The 25,037-nt window shown below is 60.0% G+C and overlaps 10 protein-coding genes across 10 annotated transcripts; 6 read left to right on the forward strand and 4 right to left on the reverse strand.

The window, feature by feature from the left end:
• Positions 1-3,123: 3,123 nt before the first annotated feature.
• SPSK_02454 (nucleolin) lies at positions 3,124-4,659 on the reverse strand (the record flags this gene model as incomplete). Its single annotated transcript, XM_016729325.1, has 3 exons — positions 3,124-3,442; positions 3,502-4,142; positions 4,213-4,659. The coding sequence occupies 3 exons, from the start codon at positions 4,657-4,659 to the stop codon at positions 3,124-3,126; spliced, it is 1,407 nt and encodes a 468-aa protein (XP_016589410.1).
• Positions 4,660-5,240: 581 nt separating this feature from the next.
• SPSK_02828 (NADH:ubiquinone oxidoreductase 12.3kD subunit) lies at positions 5,241-5,635 on the forward strand (the record flags this gene model as incomplete). Its single annotated transcript, XM_016729691.1, has 2 exons — positions 5,241-5,466; positions 5,553-5,635. 2 exons carry the CDS (start codon positions 5,241-5,243, stop codon positions 5,633-5,635), a joined length of 309 nt encoding a protein of 102 aa, XP_016589411.1.
• An 880-nt stretch (positions 5,636-6,515) lies between these two features.
• SPSK_02721 (ribosomal protein l37, mitochondrial) lies at positions 6,516-7,308 on the forward strand (the record flags this gene model as incomplete). Its single annotated transcript, XM_016729588.1, has 2 exons — positions 6,516-6,957; positions 7,028-7,308. 2 exons carry the CDS (start codon positions 6,516-6,518, stop codon positions 7,306-7,308), a joined length of 723 nt encoding a protein of 240 aa, XP_016589412.1.
• Positions 7,309-7,822: 514 nt separating this feature from the next.
• Positions 7,823-9,778, reverse strand: SPSK_02339 (uncharacterized protein; the record flags this gene model as incomplete). Its single annotated transcript, XM_016729211.1, has 3 exons — positions 7,823-9,240; positions 9,320-9,678; positions 9,726-9,778. 3 exons carry the CDS (start codon positions 9,776-9,778, stop codon positions 7,823-7,825), a joined length of 1,830 nt encoding a protein of 609 aa, XP_016589413.1.
• Positions 9,779-11,550: 1,772 nt separating this feature from the next.
• On the forward strand, positions 11,551-12,819 carry SPSK_02554 (HemK family methyltransferase; the record flags this gene model as incomplete). The annotated part of the gene is made up of 2 exons (XM_016729423.1): positions 11,551-11,867; positions 11,934-12,819. The coding sequence occupies 2 exons, from the start codon at positions 11,551-11,553 to the stop codon at positions 12,817-12,819; spliced, it is 1,203 nt and encodes a 400-aa protein (XP_016589414.1).
• A 129-nt stretch (positions 12,820-12,948) lies between these two features.
• SPSK_02197 (leucyl-tRNA synthetase) lies at positions 12,949-16,074 on the reverse strand (the record flags this gene model as incomplete). The annotated part of the gene is made up of 1 exon (XM_016729071.1): positions 12,949-16,074. One exon carries the CDS (start codon positions 16,072-16,074, stop codon positions 12,949-12,951), a length of 3,126 nt encoding a protein of 1,041 aa, XP_016589415.1.
• Positions 16,075-16,595: 521 nt separating this feature from the next.
• Positions 16,596-17,956, forward strand: SPSK_02523 (uncharacterized protein; the record flags this gene model as incomplete). Its single annotated transcript, XM_016729392.1, has 3 exons — positions 16,596-16,835; positions 16,899-17,470; positions 17,530-17,956. The coding sequence occupies 3 exons, from the start codon at positions 16,596-16,598 to the stop codon at positions 17,954-17,956; spliced, it is 1,239 nt and encodes a 412-aa protein (XP_016589416.1).
• Positions 17,957-18,179: 223 nt separating this feature from the next.
• On the reverse strand, positions 18,180-18,506 carry SPSK_02852 (uncharacterized protein; the record flags this gene model as incomplete). Its single annotated transcript, XM_016729715.1, has 1 exon — positions 18,180-18,506. One exon carries the CDS (start codon positions 18,504-18,506, stop codon positions 18,180-18,182), a length of 327 nt encoding a protein of 108 aa, XP_016589417.1.
• A 440-nt stretch (positions 18,507-18,946) lies between these two features.
• Positions 18,947-21,004, forward strand: SPSK_02320 (amino acid permease family protein; the record flags this gene model as incomplete). Its single annotated transcript, XM_016729192.1, has 1 exon — positions 18,947-21,004. The coding sequence occupies one exon, from the start codon at positions 18,947-18,949 to the stop codon at positions 21,002-21,004; it is 2,058 nt and encodes a 685-aa protein (XP_016589418.1).
• Positions 21,005-21,406: 402 nt separating this feature from the next.
• Positions 21,407-23,668, forward strand: SPSK_02281 (nulp1-pending protein; the record flags this gene model as incomplete). The annotated part of the gene is made up of 1 exon (XM_016729153.1): positions 21,407-23,668. The coding sequence occupies one exon, from the start codon at positions 21,407-21,409 to the stop codon at positions 23,666-23,668; it is 2,262 nt and encodes a 753-aa protein (XP_016589419.1).
• Positions 23,669-25,037: the final 1,369 nt, after the last annotated feature.

Below are 25,037 nucleotides of genomic sequence, written 5' to 3' on the forward strand. Positions count from 1 at the left end.
GACGGGGTGATGTCCGCTCTTTCCCTGCCCCTTTGATTGAAAGAAAGAACGAAAGAACGTAAGAGCGACCAAGGGCAACAAATGTGGAAGACGGCGACAGAAGGAGCGAAGGGCAGCAAAGACAGACAGAACAATGGAGTTGTCTCTGCATGCAGGCGCATCCCACGGAGGCGCATGTCGCTGCACGGCGGCTGTGCCTATTCCTATGCCCAGGTGACCCTTTTTTCGTACAACTGCGGCCAGACACACAAATTTCCCCTTTCAGCTTCAATGTGAGTTGAGACGACTTAATAGAGCGATGCTATTTCTACAATTCGTTTGTTGGTCACCAGTTGCTCCTGCCTGTTGGTTGTCGGTTTTGGCGAACAAGACAAATTTGGGCCGAAACAGGAAAGAATCCACTTTCGGACGTCACTTTACAATTCACCGCGAGACACTCTGAAGCACGAGACTCTCATAGACAACTCAAAAGGGCCCTCAAAAAAGGGACGAAACAAAGTCTGAGAATACTATCTGATACTTTACAGACACAGTTGGGCGGCTGAAAACCCGAATCTGACTCTTCTGTTCCTGGCCACTGGTCCCTCCGACTTCGCCGTATTCGCGACGGCGACCGCAAAACACCGCTATTTTGTCTTTCCTCCAAACTGGTGCGCTGTGTGGCAGAGAAATGGAGGGAAAAAAGATACGGCGAGAACGGGGACACAGCAGAGGCAAAAGGGGAAGACCGCCCTGTCGATCAATGGTCAGGTTGGGGGCAAAAACGCAAGAAGCCGGGACGTTGGGGATTGATACGGGAAAAAGCCAGAACTCCGCGACATGAGCTGCGAATACAAAGGGCAATGTTAGATACTGGGTTATCGGCGGTGAGGTCTAGGCGAACGGTCTTGTCCAATCACAGCCTTTTGATATTTGTGTGTCGTGTGCCTTCAACGGTCGGCTAGGGCCCGCCGGTCGCATTTCGGTCTTCCTAGAGGGCCGTCTATGTTGACTTAACAGTCGCCATTGTGGTCTTATCACTGCGCGCTAAGCGGCTGCTCTCGTGTTTTTGCACCGTTTACGCGTGCCCAACAGACAATAGGGGTTCTGTTACGTCAGGAGAGAGGGACAACGACTAGTGAGGCGCAATTTAGGCGTGAGAGCACGAGGGCAATGGCTGGGCAGTGGCTGACCGCCTTCCGGAGCGGGGAGATAACAACGGTCTATCTCCAGTTGTCACTGTTTGTCGACGTTCTGCCAATCTCGTTTCTTTTCATACGTTTAGTAGCACTAAACCAGTAGGCGGGCATAGTTGCATGTCGATCACGCTTGTCACCCTGCGGTGGACGGTTCAGTGGTGCATGAGCGTTTCTTTGTTGCCCCTCTGGGCAACTCGGTAAGTGCATCCTGCATCAAAGAGACGGACACTCTCATCATGACCGCAGAGAACCAAAGCGCTTGCAAGGCGTGCCGAGACATCCAACGCGGCCCCGTCAGTGTACAAGAAAGACAGTTGGACGTGACGCCAGCTGTGAGCTAATCGTCGTTACGCCTGGTGAGGAGAGTCCGGTCACGGTTCAGGTTGGGTGGTGAGGGGAACTTGGAAGCACAGCCTGGTAAGAGAGGCATGTCAATGTTGGAGGCGAATGTCGAGGTAAATCTATAAGTAACAGCTGGGGCTATTTGAAAAGGTGTTTGAATTGTTTAAATTGTCAAGCGTATGGATTATTTGTTCCGGATTTTATTTGTTCTCGATTTAATTATTTGTAATTATTTTAACTATTGTAATAAACTCCTCACATCAAAAAGAATAATGAGATTTTTACATCCGGATGATCAAGAAAATACGTATAGCAAGGTCAGTCAGATGGGGTCAACGTCAAGGCTCAACGACGGCGATATTCACGAAATTCATACATGGTCACACCGAGCTTGATCATCATCGACGACGTTTTTTCAAGACAATAATGAATAAATTAACTTTTATGACCTGAACGCCGATGCGTCTCTGCGGCTTTCTTGTCTTTCTTCTATGAGGGTATTACAATGGAAAAAGGAGGGAACGCGAGATGTGGAAAACAGGGAGAGGAAAAGACGTTTCTTTGTTTCTTTTGTTTTTCTTTTGCATTTGTGTACTTACCAGCGCGACACGTAAAATCGACTCGAAGAGAGGCCAGCGACGGTTCTCTTTTTGTAAATCCCCAATGCCTTGCCAGCCCACGAAATCGAGGCGAATGAAAGGCTGCGACAAGATGCATTGCACATCCCATCCCAGCCCTCATCGCCTCGGGCAGTTCTGCCTTCCGAAGAAGACCAGACCTGCAACGCCCCGGAACAGTGTGACCGATCCCAGTTGGAACAGAAAGAAGTACCTCTTTTGATACAACCCACCTCCCATACACCAGAGAATGCACGAGAGGTGGATCGTAGAGCCCTCAGGAGAGACCCCCAGTATGCAGTAAAAGTCATGAAAAAGTAAGAAGCCCACAGAAGCCCACAGAAGCACACGCAAACAAACAATCAAAATGAAATATTGCCCCCAAGACGAAAAAGAAAAGAATAAGAAACTTTGCCATATGAACCCATCACCATTTTTGTTGTACTAATCGTGGCACCGTTCCCTCTCATGTCCGGGAGAGAGACATTTTCTCTTCTCTCCGGCGAGCTTTTTGTCTTTTGTTTCTTTTCTTTCTTCTTCCTCGGCAGCAACAAGTAGGAGCCAGCAGGAGCCAAGCAGAGCCAAAAACCAGTCATCAGGTCATCATCGTGTTTCCTAACCAGCATCCACAAAGGATGGGAAAATAGAAACAATTTCAAAGCCCACAGAGTTTCGGATCGAGCCCTCAGTTGTATCGCGGCGACGTGGGACACTCCCAATAAAGGAATCCCACGAAACCCTCTCTCACGAGCCTCTGACGTTTCTGTTCAGTCCACCCCCCTCGAAAGGGAGGATACCGAACAGAAAGCCAGACCGACAGCCAACCTAGCCAATACCCAACATATGTGTGTGCGCAGAAAATCCGAACGATCCCTCGGGAAATTAAAGCCGCTATGTCGCCAAAAGAGAAGTGGGAAAAGAGACGAAAGGCAGACAGGCAGTCCGCCATGCCCTCATCCCCAAAACGCAACGGTATCCTTCCACGCTTAGAAGGTCGTCTTCTTGCCCTGGAAGCCGCTGCTACCGCCGCGGCCACCGCCGAAACCACCACGACCGCCGCCGCGGCCGCCACCGCGGCCACCACGGTCACCGAAACCACCGCGGCCACCGCCGCGACCACCAAAGCCACCACGACCACCACCGCCGCGTCCGCCACCAAAATCGTTGCGGGGCTTGGGGGTGGAGTAGTCCAGACGGACGTTGCGGCCGGCGCAGTCCTGGCCGTTGAGCTGCTCGAAGGCCTTCTTGGCATCCTCAATCGAGTAGAACGAGACGTAGCCGAATCCCTTGGGGCGACCAGACTCCCTGAAAAAAGCAGTTGTTAGTACGTGTTGTACGATGACGCGCGGGCGGAAGTTACTTACATGTCCGTGGGCAGACGCAGGCTCTTGACGTTGGCGACGTCGGAGAAGAAGGCATTGACGGTGTCCTCGTCGGCGTGGAACGGCAGGTTGCCAACAAACAGGGTGTCGCTCTCGGGGCTGATGGTGTCGCCGTACTTCTTGGCACGGTCGGCCGCGGCGTTGTTGTTGCCACCGTCGTTGTTCTTGGGGCGGGCCGTGGAGAAGTCGAGCTTGAGCTCGCGGCCCTCAATGAAGTAGCCCTGCATCTTCTCAAACGCAGCCTTGGCGTTGGCGGCCGAGTCAAAGTCGACGTAGCCGAAGCCGCGCGAGCGCTGCATCTCGCGGTCGGTGATGACGCGCGCGCTGACCAGGCCCTCGCAGACCTTGAACTCCTCGTACAGCAGGTTGTCGTCGACCTTCCAGCCCAGGTTGCCGGCGAACAGGGTGCTGCCCTCCTCGGGCGCGGCGGCAGCCTCGCCGTCCACCTCGTCGGTCTTGGCCTTCTTAGCGGTGGCAGGCTCCTCGTCGTCCGCCTTGCGCTTCTTGGAGGGCTCCTCGGTCTTCTCGTCGTCCTCGTCGTCCTCGTCGTCCTCGTCCGAATCGCTCTCGTCCGAGTCGTCCGAGTCATCCGAGTCAGAATCGGAGCCAGTGTCAGAGTCGGACTGCAAGAATGTTTGTTAGCATACTGTATGGAGGCAAGAGTCGGTAAAGCAATGTCTTGGGGTCACTCACGTCAGCCTTGGTCTCCTTCTTCTCGGCCTTGGGCTTCTCCTCCTCCTCCTCCTCGTCTTCGTCCTCCTCGTCAGAGTCAGAATCAGAGTCGGCGTCAGAATCCGACTCAGACTCGGACTCAGACTCCTCCTTCTTGGCGGGCTTCTTGCCGTTGGCCTTGGCCTTGGCGGCGGGCTTCTCCTCAGCCTCCGAATCGGAGTCCGAGTCCGAGTCCGAGTCGGAGTCGCTGGAGGCAGAGTCCTCAGACTCGCTCTCCGACTCGCTCTCCGACTCGACCTTCTTGGCCTTCTTCTCCTTCTTGCCGTTGACGGCCTTGATGGCAACCTCCTTTGCCAGCTTCTTGGACTTGGCGTCCGACGTCTTGGACGGCTTGGTGACGCCGCCGTTCTTGATGCTCTTGATCGGGTCGGCAACAGCCTTGACCTTGGTCTCCTTTGACTTGCCCATTGTGAATGAGTGTGTGTGTTGGGAGAGATGGGTGAGGGGATACAGAGAAATGGGTATGGGGAAAAAGAAGAGTTTTAGAGATAGTGTATAGGATGTAGGAGGAGAGAGGAGAGAGGGAGAGAGAAGACGAAGAAAACTGGTGAAAAAGGCAGGTTGTTATATGGGAGATTGGGGAGGAGGAGCGACCGACCGGGCCTGCCTTCCCTGCACAGGGACCAAACTGCTATCCAGCAAAAACTTTTTTTTGGGCGGCAAAATTCTCTGCAAAATAATTAGCGTGGTTGGTCGGTTACTTTGCCATGGCATAAGTGGGTCCAGGCGGTGAGAGAGCCGACGAGGAAGGCGCAACGCTCCTTGTGGCCTGGATTGCAAGGCATCCAATTTTGGTTTTGCGGCGCCCGCCATTGGCTTTTAGGTGCGCTCGTTTGGCCGGTAATTAGAGCCGGGGGACTCGAACTCCATTGACCGAATACTATCACCACTTTATTACGCAGTACGCACCACGCGGTCCCGGTCGACACAACAACGACTCTCTCCTACACTACCCGCACTCGCACACTCACATTCTTTCCTATTCCGCAATGCCGACCCCCGAGTCGGCCTCGTTCCTGGCCAAGAAGCCGACGGTGCCGCCGACATTTGACGGTGTCGACTACGATGACACCAAGCGCTTAAAGCAGGCGCAGGACGCCATCATCCGCGAGCAGTGGGTGCAGGTCATGATGGGCCGGCTGGTGCGGGAGGAGATGAGCAAATGCTACTACCGGGAGGGCGTCAACCACCTGGAGAAATGCGGCCATCTGAGAGGTGCGTTTGGAAGATCTGGGACACGTTGGCGAGGGTTCGAGGTAGCCGAACCGAGACAATGCTGAACAATGCTGACACGTTGACAGAACGGTATCTGCAGCTGCTCAAGACCGCCCGCGTCAAGGGCTACCTGTTTGAGCAGCAAAACTACTTTGAGAACAAGCAATAGAGCGCCGCGAGTTCGAACACGATTCGGAGGAGTGGATGAGACCCGCGCCCACGGGCCACGACGAACACATCCACCGAGAGGCGAGAAGAGCACGCTACGATCTGATACGACGACGACGGCAGCTTGTTCTAGAGGCCCTGGCATGACATATGGGACATGTGATGAGCGTTGTTTGGAAAGGGAAAATGGGCCGTAAGGGCAAGGCCCCTCCACCGGACCCAATGTACATATCTACTGCGTAAAATGCAATTTTTTTTTTGAAAGCAAAAATCCGGACACGCAGTCTATGACCGTTGCAGTGCGTGCATCTCTCTCAATGCTGCAGGTCTGGACGTCAACGTAAACCATAGTGAAGCAGCTCGTCTCAGAAAAAGCTGCCCCAGATGACCTCCCCCAAAACGGAAGGCACCTGATTGGTTCATTTTGGGTGCTTTTTGCCGGTAGTTGGCACATGATAGGCAAACAAGCACAATGCTGGCAGACAGGCGATAGAAAATTGTCCACGAGATGGCGAGATGTGTTGCAAGTCCATTGCTCTTTTTCAACAAAGTTCAACCGACGTCTATATCCTTTTGGTGGTGATATGATGTTGTTGGTGCATTCTTGATATAGCTGATCACGTGCAGAACGAGGCTATGGACTGCTCGTGTCTAAGATGTCTAACAGACGGGCTAACGCCGAAAATTACAGGCCCGTCCGAACCCTACCAAAAAAAAAACGGGGCCTGTGGACAGAAAAGAGCTTTCTCGCGCCTCAAGTGCTAATAACGTCGTGCGACCAAAGGCTACGAACAATCGACGACGACGACGACGACGACGACGACGACAGCAATCGCCTTTGGCGCGGCCCATACCCTCTCAATTGCCCCTCCACACACACAATGAACGCCTGCCGGACCGCCCTGCTGCGGCGAGCGGTGGCTGCGGCCGCGCCAGCTCGCTTTTCCTCGACTTTTGCAGTCGCATCACGCCGGACAGCAACATCGTCCTCATTACACACCCCCACCGCATCGTCTTCCTCCTCCTCCTCCTCCTTCTTCTCGACCTCCTCCGTCTCTCACAACGCCGCCCCTGCCGACACACCATCACAAGACGGCGCTGCCGCTGCCGCGGCCGCCGCCCCAGCCGCCGAGGCGGATGCAGCCCCGGCGGCGCTGTCGTCGTGCCCCGAGGGCACCGTGCTCGTGGGCCTCAACTACACCAAGGGTAGGACGGACCCTGTTGCCCTGCGGGACGAGGAGTACCCGTCGTGGCTGTGGAACTGCCTCGATGTCATGAAGAAGGCCGCCACGACCGAAGACGCCGACGCTGGTGATGAGTTTTGTAAGTACCTCCTATGGCCCGGCGGATGCCTTGTGGACAACGTCCGCGTCTAACCGTCTTTGTCTTATAGCCAAGAGCAAAAAGCAGCGGCGCATGGCGCTGCGGCGGCAGCGCGAGCTCGAGGCCAAGGTGCTGGCGACGGGCGACCTGACGGCCCTGGCGCCCAAGATCCCCCTGCAGCACCAGACGGTCAACCTGCCGGTGGGCGCGGAGCGGGCCGAGGGCCAGCCGGCGCCGACGCAGCTGGAGGACACGCTGGCGGCGGCAGGCAAGCGCAAGGAGCTGCGGGTGGCGATGCGCAAAGAGCGGCGGGCCAAGATCAAGGAGAGCAACTACCTGCGGTCGATGTAGGCGGCGTACGGATGTTGGGTGTGGTGATGATCAAAACATTTAATAAAAACGGGTGTTGTGCAACGTTCACGGAGCACATTGAGAGGACATTGTACATTGTAAAATTACGTAGAAGCGAGAGCAAAGAACAAACTCCTTCCGATGGTGGTTGTATGTACGTTTTACGGTTGAGAAGGAGGCAGTATATGCACGCGAAATAAAGGTAAAATTGAAATGAAACGTCAACTTGAGAGACCCCACGAGTCAGGAGCCGTGCGGTATTGAGGTTAACAGTGAAATACAGTACATGTCACAAAGAAGAAAGACACAAGACATAAATTGAATATAGAATGAAAAGAGACGAGGCTCCAAATATCCGGAAATCCAGTGACCAAAGAATGCTGTCGCTCAAACGCTGTCATGATCATGAGAGATGGTGAAGAGAAAAAGGAAGAAAAAAAAGAAGCCAGAAGAAACAAGACAGCAGCAAGAAACAACCAAAGCAAAAGTGTGAGGAAAAGGCACAAAATCCACCTCACATTAGTACACAATTATTTGACGCTGCAGGCAATGCTGGCATGGATAGTGCTGGCATGGGCAATGCCGTGTGGTGCCACTCCAGGTGCAGCTGGAAGTCTGTGAGCGACGGGAAGCCGTGCTCGTCCTGCGCATACTTGGTCTGGTCCCCTTCGGCACTGTCGAAATACAGGTACTCGTCACAGTACGGGCACCACAGCCGCGCTTCCCAGTCGCCCGTCATCGGCGGCAGGTGGTTCGCTATCGCCAGTGGTGCAAACACAACGGTGCGTTGTGTGCTGGTATCGGACACGGCCACCGTGGTCGCCTGCCACCGCGGGTAGTCGTCTTCACCGCCCTCACCATCGGGCGCAGCGAGCACAGCAGACACAGCAGACGAAGCTGGCTGTGGTATTGACGACAGCTGTGCGGACGGTCGTCGAAAGGTTGGTAGTGGTGTGGCTTGTGCGGATGCCGTCGTTTTCGGGGCGGTAAATGGTGGAAAGGTGGCGGGTGTGGAAGACGAGGAGATGGCGGCAGGCGGTAGACGTGTCGTGGGCAATCGCTGCACATCCTCCCATACGATATGGCCATCGCAGAAGTCGCAGATGAAGGCAATGTCACGGTCGCCAAAGCGTTCAAACGTGCCGACGGCGTTGCAGTAGGGCACAAGTTCCTCGAGTGTTGGTGGTTTCGGTGGCGGAGAAGGAGGTTCGTCGGGGTGGAGGGGTATCGTTGTTTGTGCCGGCTCAAACGAGCCGGTAAAGGTGGAGGGTGTAGGTAGTGGTGTCGTTGCAGACGTCGACATTGGTGCAGGTGCGGGGATCGCTGCTGGTATAGATGGTGCTCTTGTCGATGCTTTCATAGCTGATTTGAGGAGAGGCCTTGCTGAGGCTGGATTGGCGCTTGCGTTTTGGGGCGGAGGGGGAGCATGTCGGGGTTGTGGTGTCATCTCGAGGCTGTCACCTTCGTCGTCGTGCGTGTCATTGTATGCTGTCCGGCCGCGGAACCGCTCTTGGCCAGCAAACATCCGCCGTTCGCGCGCCCGTAGCTGTGGCAGCTGCTGCTTCCATGCCGGGGTGCTTGGTATGGTTTGGGACTGGCTACCGTTCTGGCCGCTGCTCCCGTCTTGTTTTTGGTATGCCTGGTCACGGACTTGTTGTTTCCGGAGGTCTTCCTGCTCGCGAAATCGGCGGTACACCAGGAACGCACCCAAGCAGCGAGCACCGCTGCCGCTGCCATCGCCGGCCTCGTGTTCAGCGTTGAATATGCGGCGTGCGGCGCGGCACTGTGCGCGGTGCAACTGGCGGCGCAGGTGGACGGTCTCGCGCACCCAGAGCGGGTTGATGGGTCCGCCCGATCGTATCCAGTCGCGGAAGAGCTGTGTGTGGTCTTCGAAGTAGCCGCGTAATGAAGACAGCTCGGCGAGCGATTCGGCTGGGATTGTTAGTTGAATGGCACACGAGTATGTATGTAAACAACGAAAAAAACCAAATGGAAGGAGGACAAGGCATACGTTTCCGGTCGTTTTCATAGTAGAACTGGCCGTTGACGAGCGGGGCCATGGCCTGGAAGTCGCGCTTGGCCTCGTCGAGTGCTTCTTCGACGGCGCGGACCTGCTCGAACTCGTCGGGTCCCCAGCCGCGCTTGTCGGCGAACATGAGGATGCGTAGGACGTCCTGGAGAGCCGTGGCGATGGCGGCGAGCAGCGAGCCAACGGTCTCGGTGGGCGTGGGCGTGGGCGTGGGCGTGGCTCTAGAGGTAGGTGTGGAGGCGGAGGTGGACGTGGACGTGTCCATGGTGGGATTGGTCTGGCTGGCCATTTCACGTTGGTCGGCGGCCCATTCACTTGGCCCGTCGTCTCGAATCGCGTTTCTGTATTGTCTCGCCGTCAGGAGCTCGAGCTCTCGTCGGGCCTCTACCGGCCGCGTTCGCTGGTCGGCCGAGTGCAGAGGACGGCGTGCGGCGGCAACATGCTAGGGAGCGGCGACGGTGGTGGCTGGCGCGTGTTGCGTTGCTTCGTGCCGTTGTCTATCGTTGTCTATCGTCGTTGTCTATCGTCGTTGTTTATCGTTGTTTATCGTTGTTGTCAATCGTTGTTGTCTATCCTTCGTCGCCCTGGTTTGTCATCTCTGGCTGGTCGTCCCGTCTCGTTTGTTGTTTGCTGTCGCTGTCGTGGGGCGAGAGACGCAGCGTCTGAAATTTGACAACTCAAAAGTATGGAGCAAGACTGCGCTCTGCTTACGCCCAGGCGTTTTTGCTCTTCTCTTTTCGATGTCCTCTGCACTTTGTACTTTTTCCTCTTCTTGCTCTCGTCTATCGCGGAAACGTGGACGCCGTCGCCCGCTCGCTGGACCGAACGGGGAACGGGGAAATTAGCGAGTTTGAAATGGCGAAATGGCAAAATGGCATCCGTCAGCCAAGCCTCGCTCGACCCTTTCGTCGGTTCCTGCGCCCAGGCTGGAGAGACACAGGAATGCTCCGTATGTTCGGATCTTTGCTGTTGTGTCTTTTGCGGCTAAGGCAGCAGCGTGCGACGGTTTCGCTGCCAAGCTTTTGTCGATTGACTTTAACTTGGTCCCTTTTAGTTGTCGGATTGGGGCCTGCTTGTTGACGCGAGAGCTGTATTGTTTGTCTTTGCGTTGTTAGGCCGATTGTCGCTTATCTCGTTTCTTGCTTTTTTGTTGTTTCGAGATGGATTTGCGTTTTAGTGTCCATGCAGGCAACGAATTGATGACTGGTTCCTGTCTCTGCTTTGTCCCCAATCCTTCCTTCCTTCCCTGCACGACCTACACGTGCCTGCCATTACAACCCATTACAACGACGACGTAAGATACAGTGTCCTTGGCGCTCCGCTCCTTCCTTAACCCATTTCCTCAAAGCCCAGTTAAAAAAGGAAGGAGGCAGCCGGGAGCAGGTTGTGGCTCGAAACGTAGCTGATCCACAGTAGCCGATAGCATAGCACCGGGCACACCATTGTTAAGGGGCGGGGATTGTAGTGATGTTTACGAAGTGCGTGGTATTTCATGAGCGGTTTGCCTGGTCTTTCTCTGTTTGCAGATCCTGGGTACCTCTGCCCAGTGCTGAATTTTCTGCGTGGCTCCTTCCTTTGCCCACTCTCCTTTCTCGGTCGCGCCTTCTCTCCTTATCCAGGCTGTTCTATCGAAGGATTCAGCCGCTGGGACATGCGGAAGGTACGAGTGTCAGTGAGTTCGTAACGTGTTCTCGTGTTCGCTGCAATCGGCCAGGGTCTGCGGGGCACACCACTCAGACTACTCTAGTGTTGCTGCTATTTCTGGCACCTGCCGATGATTTCTGGCGCCGTACGGCGTATGCTCAATATCATTTCGTTTACAATTGGTTTTGGCCTGGTATTCCTTCTGGCGTCGGTCGTTCCTGCCAGAACAATGAGCAGCCCAATTGTGCACGGCGCCAAGACGTAAAGGGTCGTTCTTTCTGCAAAAATGGGCGTTGGCACTAAAATGAACTAGGCGGGCCACTGTGCGCAACCATGCCAGGGGTGCTCTTTCCCTCTCGAATGTGATTTGTTTCGCAGTCGTGCCTGCTTCTGGAACAGCCACCAATTCAGCCTTACAGGCAGGCACAGAACGCATTAGCGGGCAGAGCGCCACGGCAAGGACCCCCTTCTCCAAAAGCAAAAAGACTGGTCGAGACCGTCGATGTCTTGCGACGCACAATTGCATAACGCGGAGCTCCGAGTCCGACGACATTGCGACCGCCCGTTTCATGCCCCGTCTCCGGCCGTCGCTGTTTTGGGGTGCACGCCGATTCTCGCCGGGCGCAGCCCTGCTGCTGCCCGTCTGTCGTGACCTACCGTCGGCGCTGACGGAGCTTCGCTGGATCCAGGCGCACGTGGATGGACCGGACACGAAAACGGCCGACGCTGGGCGGAGGCCGAGCCGACGGCGCAGCGCCAAAGGGCGGCAGAAGGTCCTCGCGCTGTGTCGGAGGCGTGGCCGTGGCGAGCCTTTGCAGTACGTCCTGGGGACGCAGCCGTTTGGGCCGCTGGATCTTCTCTGCCGGCGAGGTGTCTTGATTCCGAGGTGAGCATTGGGTTTCTTTCGCTTCTTTCGCTTTTTTCGCACAGTCTTGCTGATGCCTGCCGACAGACCCGAACCAGAAGCATATTCCATGCACCTCGCCGACTTGCTGTTGCAGGAGAGGGCGCGAGAGTCCTCCCATGGGGCGCTACAGGCACCGATCACGATCCTTGATGCGTGCACAGGAACGGGCTGCATTGCCCTGCTGCTGTATGCCCGGCTGCGCCAGCGGGCCGAGGCAGCGCGTAGGGCGCCGGTGCGCGTCGTCGGCGTCGACCTGGTGCCAGCCGCCGTGTCCCTGGCCCGAGCCAATGCCGTCCGGAATGGGCTTGCGTCCGGACAGGAGGGATCGTCCACGGCCTCGTCCCGGTCGGCGTCGTCGGTCCGCTTTGTCCAGGGCGATTTGTTTGCCGACGACGACTGGCTGCACGAGCCGGCCGTTCAAAATCTGCTGCAGCAGACGGACGGGGCACAGTCCCCGCGCCTCGACGTCCTGGTGTCCAACCCGCCGTACGTCTCGACGGACGGCTTTGCACGCGACACAGCCCGGTCCGTCCGCCTGTTCGAACCGAAGCTGGCACAGGTGCCTGACGTGGTGCGGGCGTCCCTCGACAACAACCATGGCCAACCGTATCGTGACGCCACCGCCGCCGCCGCCGAGGACGTATTCTATGTGCGCCTGTTGGACCTTGCCGCGCGGCTGGATGCGCGAATACTGTTGTGCGAGACCGGCGGGCTAGAACAGGCCGAGCGTGTGGTGGCATTGGCGTTGGCAAAGGCGGCGGCAAAGGCGTCGGCAAATGCGTCGCCGTCTCTTCTCGAGGTGGAGATCTGGGCGGACCAGCCGGACATTGTGGACGTAGACGACCTCGACCGGTCCGTCACAGTGGCTGGACGGACTGTCGCTATTAAAGGCAGCGGCCATGGCCGGTCCGTGTTTATACGGCGGAGGTGACGGTGTTGTGCGGCGTAAGATGATATGTGATAGTATGTTACATTTATATACATGGATACCCTTATGTCCTTTGTCCTTTTTTTTCTTCTTTTTTCTTCGTTTTTCTTCTTTTTTCTTTTCTTTGCCCACTTAGAAAACAAAATTGACCAACTTGCCGTTGCGGACGACAATGGTCTTTTTGGCCTGGCGAATGTCGACGCGGCCGTCGCCCGCTAGCCGGGCGCGGCCCTCGTCGGTGGCCAGGACGGCGTCGGCAAGCCAAGCACCGAGAGCCTGGCCTTGCAGGTCGGCCGGCGCGCGGGGGATGTCGACCGCGCACCGCAGCTTGCCGTTGATCTGGACGGCGCAGTTTTGCAGGCGCGGCTGCAGCCAGGCAGCGGAGCCGTCTTCGCGGGGGAAGACGTTGTTGGGCGCCGCCGCTGGGTTCGGCGTTGAACCGAACAAGCCGGCCGACGACGGCTCCAGCCGACTCCAGCACTCCTCGGCAAAGGCAGGCGTGATCGGGGCGACCATGCGCACGACGGCGGACACCGCGGCGCGCAGGACCGAGGGGGTGACGACGCCAGCCTCCTGGGCCGCCACCAGCGTGTTGGACAGGCGCATGAGATCCGACACGACGGTGTTGAGCGCGTAGATGCGCGTGTACGAGGCCGTCACCGAGGCAATGGTGGTCTGCACCTCGCGCCAGACCGCCGCGTCGGCGTCCCAGCGGGCCATATCGCTGCTGTTTGTGTTGCTGCGGCGGGCCTTTAAGTCGTCGGCCACAGACGTTGTCGACTGTGCCTCCTTTGCGTCCACCTCGGGCAGGGCGACGACGAGGTCGTGGACACGGCCGAGCCAGCGCGTGACGCCCGTGATCTTGTCCTCGTCCCAGTTGAGGACGTCGGCGACGGGCGCCTGGAAGAGCATGTGGGCGCGCGTGGCGTCGGCGCCGTGGCGCGCAATGGTGTCGGTGGGGTCGACGCCGTTGTGCTTGGACTTGCTCATCTTCTCGTAGGCGACGGCGGCGGGTCGGCCGGTGGCGCGGACAATGGGACGGGCGGGGTCGTCGGCGGTGTCCACCTCGCTGGGAAGCAGGTAGCGGCCGGTGTCCGGGTCGACGAGTGTCTTGCCGTGGACCATGCCCTGTGTGATGAGGCGGGCGAAGGGCTCGTGGATGGGTGTCGAGGAGGACGTGTCCGTGGCAGCCTGACTCTCACCGGCCGGCGGCGCGCCGACCAATTCCGACGTCATTAGCACTTTGTAGATGAAGCGCGCATACAGCAAGTGCAGGATGGCGTGCTCGATGCCGCCCAGGTACAGGTCGACAGGCAGGTTCTGCACGGCCTTGTCGGCAGCAAAGGGGGCGTCGGCGTTGTGCGGGTCGACAAAGCGCATGTAGTACCAGCTCGAGTCGACAAAGGTGTCCATGGTGTCGGTGTCGCGCTTGGCGGGGCCGTGGCACGACGGGCAGGGCACATGGGCCCAGTCGGCGGCGGCAGGCGATGCCAGCGGGTTGCCGCCGTCCTTGGCGGCGAAATGCGGCTCGACGTCGGGCAGCGTCACGGGCAGGTCCGTCTCGGGCACGGGCACGGCGCCGCAGCGGTCGCAGTGGATGATGGGAATGGGGGCGCCCCAGTAGCGCTGGCGGCTGACGAGCCAGTCGCGCAGGCGCCAGCGCTCCGTGGCCGTGGCCAGCCCGGCGGCCTCGAGCATCGCCAGCAGCTGGGCGCCCGCCTCCTGGGACGGGCGGCCCTGGAAGGGACCGCTGTGGGCCGTCATGTAGCCGTGGCCGACGTACGGTGCGTCGCCGTTGGCCGTGTTGTCCGCCTTGTCGTCCGTTTTGTCGTCCTTGTCGACGTCGAGCACCGTGGTGGCCTCGTCCTCCGACGCGGCGAGCACGAAGCGCACAGGGTCGGCGCCGCGGTGCTGGCGCCAAAACGCATGGTCGCGGACGTCGTGGCCCGGCACGCCCATGACGGCGCCCTCGCCGTAGTCGCCCAGCACGTAGGGCGCGACGTAGACGGGCAGGGACTCCTTGGCGGCGTCGGGGGTGCTGTCGTGGTAGGCCAGCGGGTTGATGGCGCGCAGGTGCGGCAGCAGATAGCCGACCTTGGCGTCGGGCGGCAGCGCGGGCAGGGTGTCCAAGAAGGCCTGCAGCTCCGGGTCCGACTGGGCGAGCGTCTGCACGACCGGGTGCGACGCGGCCAGCGCGACGTACTGCACGCCGAGCAGCGTGTCGATGCGCGTCGTGTACACCTCCAGCGCCGACGGCACGCCCTGGCCGTACGCGAGCAGCGGGAACTTGACGAGCGCGCCCGTCGAGCGGCCCAGCCAGTGGCGCTGCATGGCGAGCACGCGCTCGGGCCAGGCGTCGTTCTCGGCCAGCACGGCGAGGTCGGCCAGCAGGGCCTCGCGGTAGGCGGAGATGCGCAGGAACCATTGTTTGAGGCGCCGCTTCTCGACGACGGCGCCGGACCGCCACGAGCGGCCCTGGGCGTCGACCTGCTCGTTCGCCAGGACGGTCTGGTCGACGGGGTCGTAGTTGACCTCGGCCTCGGCCTGGTATGCCAACCCGCGCTTGTGCAGCAGCAAAAAGAGGCGCTGGGTGTGCTTGTAGAAGTCGGGCTCGCACGTCGACAGCTGCCGCGACCAGTCCCAGCTGCCGTTCATGCGGTCGAGCTGCGCACGCATGCGTTCGATGTTGGCGCGCGTCCACGTGGCCGGCTGCACGCCGCGCTCGCGTGCGGCGTTCTCGGCGGGGAGGCCAAAGGAGTCCCAGCCCATGGGCAGCAGCACGTCGTGGCCCTGCAGGCGGTAGAAGCGGGCGACGACGTCGGCAATGGCGTAGACGCGCAGGTGGCCCAGGTGGAGGTTGCCCGAGGGGTAGGGAAACATGGGGAGGACATATTTGAAAGGGCGCGGCGAGGTTGCGGAGGAGGAGGAGAAGGAGGAGGATGGCAAAGATGTGTCAGACGAAGCCGACTCGGCGGCAGCCACCCATTTTGCCTGCCATTTCTGGTCGAGTGCTAGCAAGTCGACTTTGTGGTGTCCGTGATGGGACCCTGCGGCGTCGGCGTGGCCGCGTCTCTGCTGACACGCGCTGTGGGTGACGAGAGGTGATGTGGCCGAATTTGTGGCCGAATTTGTGACGAGATTTGTGACGAGGCCGGCAGAGGTGGTCCAGCAGCCGCGGTGCGCCCGAGACGCCAGCCGTCGACGCAATGCTGCTTGTACCGGCACGCTGCCTAGGAATCGTCCATTGGAGAGCGGCATGGTGGTGAGGGCATGGTCCTTGGAGACACGGTGACGGTTGGCAGAGTGGTGAGTGAAGGCCAATGGACAGTGAAGGCCAATTGAGATCCGTTGTTTCTGCTGCTGTTTGGTGGGCCTTTTCTTATCGCGCGATAAGGCAGGAGCTGCAAACTGTACCTGCCGTCATTTTACAGGCAGCTGGTCGCGTGGGGTCTCGAGTGGGGTTAGCGCTCCTGCCCAAAACAGCCACTAACAACGGCAGGTGGCACTGGCTACAATCTGGCGTCGATGATGCAAGACGGGCAGCATTGGACTGGGGCGTTTTAACGTTATCAAGGCGACATGAGACTGCAAAGCTAGTGGTCCTCTGGGACGAAATACAGGCTGAACTGTGACTCACATGCGAAGCAGGCGCACGAGAGGCTGTTCTTGGCAGCGTCGACAGCTGGAGGCCATACCATGGCCGTTGTGACGAGAGGCCGAAAGAATGCCCACCGTCGAGTGAATCGTCGTCCAACTGCTCCGTCATACATCGGAACGCAATGGCCCCGCCGACAGACGAAGAAAAGGACGTGCTGCAGCAGGCTCTATTGGCTCGCCTGGCACCGACGCCGTTTGCCTGCACCGGTCCACTCACAGCGCTCACGAGCGGAACAACCAACTTTGTCTTCCGGGGCGTGCTTGCGCATCCGACAGCCGACGGGGCGCCGAGCATCGTCATCAAGCATGCGACCGACTATGCGGCAGCGAACAAGGACTTTCCCTTGGACGTGACGCGATCTGTACGTCGTCGCTGCGAACGCTGCGAATGGTGCGCATCTATGCCTCCTGGTAATTACTGACAGCGGCAGCGCTTTGAAGAGACGATGCTGAATGCGTTGAACGACCTCCCACGGGAACGGGAACGGCTCAAGACGTCTTCAGACGGCCTGGCAGCACCGTTCGAAGCAAAGGCGCCGCGGCTGCTGTGGTTTGACCGGGCCACCAACACGCAGGTCCTCGAGGACTTTCCGGCCGCCGTCGACCTCAAGTCCATGCTGCTGGCGACCGTCAACCCAGGGACAGAGACGAGGCATGCTCTCGCACAGGATGCGCAGCTCAGTCGCTCCATCGGCGTCGCGCTGGGCGCATGGCTGCGCTCCTTTCATGCTTGGACGTCGGAGCGCGGGGCGGCCCGTTCGACGCTCCGGCGGGCCATGGCAGCCAACGAGCCCATGCGCCGGCTGAAGCGCCAGATCACGTACGACGCCCTGGTCCGCGTGGTCGCGCAGTTCCCAGACGCCCTGGGGGATCGTCTTCCGATTCTCGAAGCGGTGCAAGCCGCGGCAGCCGCCGAGTTTGACAAAACGCCGCCGGCCGAGGGTGACGACGACGACGAAGACTGGGGCATCATCCACGGCGACTTTTGGTCGGGAAAGTGAGTCAACGCGCACCTCGGCCGACTTCATTTCCGTCTGCTACGGCTAACTCTTCCAGCATCCTCCTCCCCGACGAGGGCCACCTCAAGCCGCATGCGCCTGGGCAGCCGCTCTTCGTCGTCGACTGGGAGTTTGCGCAGTACGGCCGCCGCGCGTACGACATTGGCCAGCTGCTCGGTGACCTGGTCGAGCGCGACCACTTCCGAGGCGCGAAAGCGTCACGGGACGTCCTTACCGGGTTCGTGTCAGGCTACTTTGGCGAGGCCGACGAAAAGACAAAACGCCGACGTGCGTTCCGCATTGCCATCCACGCCGGCGTCCAGCTCATCGGCTGCTTCATCCGGCGCGCCCCCACGGGACCACTGCCCGGCACGCCCGAGCAGGTCCAACAGGCCATCCAGCTGGGCACAGATTTTGTGGTCAAGGCCTGGATGAAAGACCGTGACTGGTTCCAGAACAGCGTCCTCGCGCCATTATTTGAGTAAGGGGAAGGGAGGCGAAACAAGTATTGAATGCATCTCAAGCACGCCGTATGTAGATCCACGGCAAAGCCAGCCAAGCCAAGCGCCTGCAGGTGTGCAAAGGGATGCGGAAACAATGCCAGACGAATGTTGTATTTAGTATAGAGTCCTCCTATTACCGGGCAAATTGGGATGTGTTTATGCTCCCCCTGAGAACGGACACTGGAGATGGTAAAATGACCCTATTTCACCAGAATCCACTGGAGCCACTCTGGACGCACAAGCTCCTGCCAAAACCAGAAGGGGCCAGTGCTGGCTGTCGTATTTTTTGGCTTTTATTCGGTGCCACTTGCTCCTTCCGCACTGTCATTGGTTGGCGCAGCTGCCTGTTCTGTCCTGTGCGCGCCGAATGCTCCTTCCAAAAGGCACCTCCAACAGGCCCGCCAGGGGCGACGTTTTCGGAAGGCAGCCCTTGCTTTGTGCCACAGATCTGGCCCCTGCCTTTTCGAGCAAGATCTGGACGGCTTACTAGCCACTTAGCCACGGACGATTCCCAAACATCGCCTGGATGCATTTTTGATGCATTTTGATGATTTCATCACCAGCGTCTTCTCTTCCACTCTGACGACTGCCACGAGTTTTCTGCAACGACGAGGCGCACCGGACGTATAGCATTTCCATTTGTCCTTCTTCACACGGCGCATTCCCTACTACGGCATTAATCCAGCGCTTGCATCTTGGCACACGACGGCGACTTTCAAGCATCTTGTTTCTGTTGACTCTTGCTTTGGACAGCTCTGTCGCCCGCGACGATCGCGGACGACCGCTGCAGCTTCATAATTGTACGGCGCCGCCCAACCGACGACCCGTGGCCGCCATGCGCCGAGGCACACAGTGATCCCATCCCCTGACAACGACGATCAACAACCGACCGTCGTCATATTCGTCCTGAATCCGACCACTGCATTTCCGACCACTGCATTTTCTTTCGCCTCCCCCCCTCCTCCTCCCCCGATGCCTGTCGCATACGCCAGCCTCCAGCCGCACACGCGCGACTCGCTGGAGCTCGCATCCCTGGCCAGCTCCAGCCAGGTCGATGCGGGCTCGAATGCAAGCAGTGCCGACGGCGGCGTGGCGTCGTCGCGGCCCAGCATCTCGTCGTCGCGCAAGGCGTCACTCGAGCGCGAAGACCCGCTCGACTTTCACAACCCGGCCGCCCTGGGCCGCCGCGACAGCGACGACTACGACGAGGAAAATGACGACGGCAACCGACCATTACGATACGGCGGCAGCGGCAGCGGCAGCGGGGCACGACCGGGCGGCCATGGCCGCACATTCTCCGTCTCGTCGGGCTTCGACCTGGCCGCCAACCTGTTTCCCCTGTCGTCGACCGCCGGCGGCGACGGGTACGCGCCCATTGGCGCCCCCACGTCAGCGGCGGCCGGCAGCGGCGGCGGTCTGCTGGGTGCGGGCTCGCTCGAGCGGCACAAGACGCTGACGTATCTCAACGGGCTGTCGCTGATCGTTGGCTTGATTATCGGCTCGGGCATCTTCTCGTCGCCGAGCCTGGTGAACGCCAACGTCGGGTCGCCCGGCGCGGCGCTGCTGGTGTGGGTGGTGGCGGGCGTGCTGGCGTGGACGGGCGCGGCGAGCTATGCGGAGCTGGGCGGGGCGATCCCGCTCAACGGCGGGTCGCAGGTGTACCTGGCCAAGATCCTGGGCGAGCTGTTTGGGTTTTTGTTTACGTGGGTTGCCGTGCTGGTGCTCAAGCCCGGCAGCGCGGCCATCATCGCGCTCATCATGGGCGAGTACCTGGTGCGCGCCGTCGTGGGTGCCGACGCCGTCGACGTCAGCCCCTGGATCAACAAGTCCGTGGCGCTGCTGGGCGTGCTGCTGGTGACGCTCATGAACAGCGTCTCCACCAAGCTGGGCACGCGCGTCAACGACCTGCTCATGTTCCTCAAGTTCGTGGCGCTGCTGGGCGTCACCGTCACGGGCATCGTCGTGGCCGCCACGGGCTACGCGTATGCGGGGCAGCCGAGCCTCGACTGGAAGACGCGCGCGTGGTTTGCCGGCACGAACCTGGACGCGTCGGCCTGGGCCGTCGCCGTGTACGCGGGGCTCTGGGCCTTTGACGGCTGGGACAACACCAACTACGTCGTCGGCGAGTTCCGGAACCCGCGCCGCGACCTGCCGCGCGTCATCCACACGGCCATGCCGCTCGTCATTGGCTGCTATGTGCTGGCCAACGTGGCCTACTTCTTGGTCCTGTCGCTCGACGCCATCAACGCCACCAACACCGTCGCCGTCGTCTTCGGCGCCAAGGTCTTTGGCCCCGTCGGCGCCCTCGTCTTTGCGCTCGTCGTCAGTGCCTCGTGCTTTGGCGCCCTCAACAGCTCGACGTTTACTAGCAGCCGGCTCGTGTACGTCGCCGGCCGCGAGGGCTACCTGCCGGCCGTGTTTGGGCGGATCGGCCTGGGCGCGGGCGACGAGGCCGGCGGCGCAGGCGGCGGTCCGTTGGGGGCCTTGGGCGGGGGTAGCAGTGGCGGCGGCGGCGGCAGCGGCGGCCGTCTCCGCACACGTATCCACGCGCCGCACAGCCGCTCCTGGTTCGGCCGCCTGTTTGCGCGCCTCGTGGCCGACGAGGACACGGGCCTCTTCTTCACGCCCATCTACGCGCTCGCGCTCAACTGCGCGCTGACGTGCATCTACGTCTTTGTGGGCGAGTTCGGCACGCTGCTCACGTTTTACGGCGTCGCCGGCTACACGTTTTACTTTTTGACCGTCCTCGGCCTCATCGTCCTGCGCGTCAAGGAGCCGCACCTGGAGCGGCCCTACAAGGTGTGGATCACGACGCCCATCATCTTTTGCTGCGTCTCGCTCTTCCTGTTGAGCCGCGCCGTCTTTGGCCAGCCGCTGCAGACGGTCATTGTCGTGGGCTTTGTGCTGGCCGGCGTGCCCGTCTACTACTGGCGCGTCTGGTCGCAGCGCCGCAGCGGCAGCAAGCGGGAGCGCGGCGACGGCGGCGACGGCGTGCCGTGGTACAAGTTTTGGCAGACATGGCGGCGGTGAAGAAGGTGAGGAAACGGCGAGGAAACGGCCGTGGAGGATGGCCGTCTCGCACATTGCGTATGTCATTTTGGAGTTTGTATTTTATCCATGACGGCTTGACCCCATCGGGGCTTGTCTTGCATAGCAACGGGGTTTTGAATGAAAAGTCTTTCGAGGACAATGCATTGAGTGGTCGTCTGCGTCGTCGTTCGTTTGAAGTTCCTCTCTTACATAAGCAAGCTCCACTAAAAAGTTGACAGCACTCTGGCGGGGTCACCGGTGACTGTTCGGTGCAGCGCAGCGGCCAACTACGTAATTCAGCATCCTTAGCACTGGGGGACCGCTAAAAGATTTGACGTGACCTGCATCTCCATCGCACTCTTCATTCACGCGTCTCACCACCGCACAAGCACAACTGCAGCCATGTCGAGCCGACAATTGAAGAAGTTGCGCGCGCAGGAAGAGAAGAGAGCGCAGACGTCGGGCCGTGCCCATGCGGACGAGGCCAACGAGAACAACGACGGCATCGACGACGATGAGGACGAAGCCGACGTCGACACGCGACCACGGCCCAAGAACGTGTTTGCTGCATTTGCCGCATTAGGCGACGAGGGCGACGACGACGACGACGAGAAGGAAAAGGACGACGACGAGGCAGACGAGCAGCAGCCACAGGTCAAGGACGCCAGCGACGCGGCTCGACCAGCACCAAAAGCGGGCAAGAAGAAAAAGAAGAAGAAGAAGGGCAAGGGAGGCAAGCCAGCAGCAGCAGCAGCAGCTACGGCACCGACAGCACCGGACGGCCTCGACGAGATTGACCGTGCCCTCGAAGAGCTGCGGCTGAAAGAGGGGGCCAAGGCGGGCACCGCAGACCAGGCAGGCGGACCCCACAGCAACAACAGACGCACCCTCGACGCCGCCGCCCACGACATCCGGGTCAGCTTTGCGGACCTGCGCGTGCTCAACGAGCTGCGCGAGGTGTTTGGGCGCGACATTGTGCAGGCGGCGGCCGCAGACGATGCGCTGGGCGTGCCCGGGCGGCCGCGCGGCGAGGCGGGCGAGGCGGGCGAGGGCGGCAACCCGAACGTGGTCATGATGGACCTCGAGTCGTTTCTGCGCGCGCCGCCGCCGCCGCCGCGTGGGATGGTGTACGTGGGCGCCAACGGGCAGCGGCTGCCGTCTGCGGGCGGTATGGCCGGCCTGGTGGCCAAGCGCAACCCGTTTATCCAGTGGAAGGACACGTGGCCGCGGGGGACGTCGGGCGGGCTGGCAATGCGGCAGGTGACGGATGCCAAGGTGGTGCCAGGGACAGCGGCGGGGCGGGGCGTCGTAGAGTATGCGTTTGTGCACAGCCCGGCGTACGTGGTCCTGGAAGACGAGTTCTTCACGCTGGTGATGATGCACAACCCGCAGCCGCTGATTCAGTTCCTGCGGGACCACCCGTTCCACATTGCGTCGCTGATCCAAATCAGCCGCGTGGCCAAGCTGCAGGACCAGAACGCGTCGCTGGCGGCCGACCTCTGCGAGCGGGCGCTCTTTTCGTTTGGCCGGTCGACGCTGTCGTCGTTCCGGCAGACGCTGGCCGAGGGCCGCGCGCGCCTGAGCTTCTACCGGCCCGAGAACCGCCAGTTTCTGCTCGCGGGCTACCACTACGTGCGCAGCCTGATGGCGCGCGGCACCTACCGCACGGCGCTGGCGTGGACGAAGCTGTTTATGAGCCTGATGCCGCACGACGAGTATGCGCTGGTGCTGTATGCGCAGGCGCTGGCCGTGCGGGCGTTTGAAGCGCGTTGGCTGGTGTCCTACCTGGGCACGCCGAGGAATGGCAGCGACGAGGGGGAGAAGGAGGAGGGGGAAGAGGACGAGACGGTCCCGGCTCTGCGCAACAATTCGATGCGCGACTACATCCGGCAGTCGCTCGTGCCGGCCCTTTTGCAGACAAAGGATGTGGACGGCGCAAAGACGGCCCTGGCCCGCGGCATGGCGCGTCTGCCCTGGCTGTACGGTGCGCTGTTCCAGGCGCTGGGTCTCGACGTGCCGCGGGCCGTCTGGGGTGTCCCGCCCCGCGACGACCGGGAGACGCTCTACACGCAGCTGTACGTGCACCTCGCCAAGGAGCTGTGGGACGCGCCCCAGGCGCGCGCGCTCCTCCGCGAGGTGGCCGACGGCCTGTCCGCACAGCCCAAGGTCGACGCCGCGACGTTGCCGCCGGCGCCGCCCATGACGCTCAGCCTCGCGCGCTTTGTGTACCTGGACGGCACGCCGGCGCTCATGGCGCTCGTGCCCCGCGACATGCTCCACGCGGCGCCCAACTACGACTTTGACCCGCTGCCGCCCGCGCGCGAAGCCAACGAGTTCTCCAACCGGTCGCAGGTGCGGCCCTGGATCATGGCGGCGAGCGACCGGCAGCATGGCGGGCACCGCCAGATGCCGGTGCTGCCGGACGATTTCCTGATGCCGGGGCAGCTGATTGAAGTGGAGGAGGCTGATGATGATGACGACGAGGATGACAACGAGTACGACGAGGACGACGAGTACGACGACGAGTTTGAGGTGGCCGAGGACGAAGACTACGCCGAGCCAGCACCCACAGCCGCGGACACGCCCGCGTCAGCGCCACGGCAAAGTCCGGGCGGGAGTGGAGGCGGTGGCATGCCGGGCGCATGGTTTGACGATGATGCGTAGGGGCGAGACACAGCCAAACGAAGCCCAACGAATTCAAACATAGAAAATAGACATTGTATCTTACATCTTGGGAACCAAGACAAGCGCCAACAACAAGGGTTGCGAGCACGGCAGATGTCTTGCATGAGTGTTGCTCCGTTTGATTCTGTCTGCACCCACGGCACGCAAGCAGGCGAGCCGCCGGCGCAACGATTCGCTACCAGCTGTTCGTAACATGCATGGTAGCATCCATCATTGGAACAGAGACGCGAGACTGACCTATGATCGGCATGGCGTGGCGTGCTGGCTGTAACGTCGTCGTGAACATTTTCGCCTTCTCAACGGCTCTGGCCGTGCCAAGCGATCAAACCCCGACGGGCCGCAGAGAGGGGCGAGGACAGAGTGCAGTAGTGTAGTGGGTAGTGCATTTCAAAGCAAGCTTGTCGGGACTTTGGCAATTGTTGTGCGTCGTCCATCCGTCGTGTCTGGCGTCTCTGATTGTTTAGAAGAGGCTTTTGCGACAGACATTTGAGCATGTTTCAGCTTGATCAAGATGATTTGCAGGGAAGGAGAGATAAGGAAGGAGAGATACGGAAGTGGAAGGAGGTCGACAGACCGAAAACAGAAGGACCTGGGGGCCGTTCAGACAATCGTTTCATGTTGCTTCCACGCCAGAGGGAAGGAGTGAGCCTTGTCTCTCGGACGAGAAACAAGGTCCGACGGCAGGTGCCACCGCAGGCACAGAAACCAGCAGCACATATGACGCAGCGGACAAAGGACGCAACAGAGACAAGTGTTGCCAACACATGCCATACGCCGTAAGTACTCCCTTTCCCAACTGTCTTACAGCTGACCTCCCAAAAGAGATGCTCGTCTCACGGCGTGGAACACGCACTCAGACGTGGTCGGTTCACTTTACGCACAAATGGCGCAGATGCTTCGAGGGTTTGGAGAAGGAGCGAACGGACATCTCGAGTTCCTTCCTTTGGCATTGAGACTCAACGCACCCAAAGCAAAGCCAGAGATGTCTACAATATACAGAGTATGCACTTGGCCGTGCCAGTTGGAAGACGCTCTATGACCGTCTCGAAGCATGCAAGACACACATTGCAATGGTGCTCGACCGGAATGGTGACAGCGAGCACGCAATAGATGCGACAAAGGGTTTCTCGCAGAGGCCCGCGACGTTTGGAGTCAGCCCCTAACCCACTCTTAGCCCACTGTAATCCCCCCCCTATAGACCCCCCAAAGACCCCCTAAAGACCCCCTAACGGCTCCTAACGGCCCCGTAACATTATTAATCCTCGGTGCGTAGGCGGACCGCTCGCTAAATTGGGGCACTGGGGCAGCCCCATGCCCTCTGACGTGTCCCAAACCTGCTCAGAAACGG

This window comes from Sporothrix schenckii (assembly GCF_000961545.1).
Source record: "Sporothrix schenckii 1099-18 chromosome Unknown Cont43, whole genome shotgun sequence".
Lineage (NCBI taxonomy): Eukaryota > Fungi > Ascomycota > Sordariomycetes > Ophiostomatales > Ophiostomataceae > Sporothrix > Sporothrix schenckii.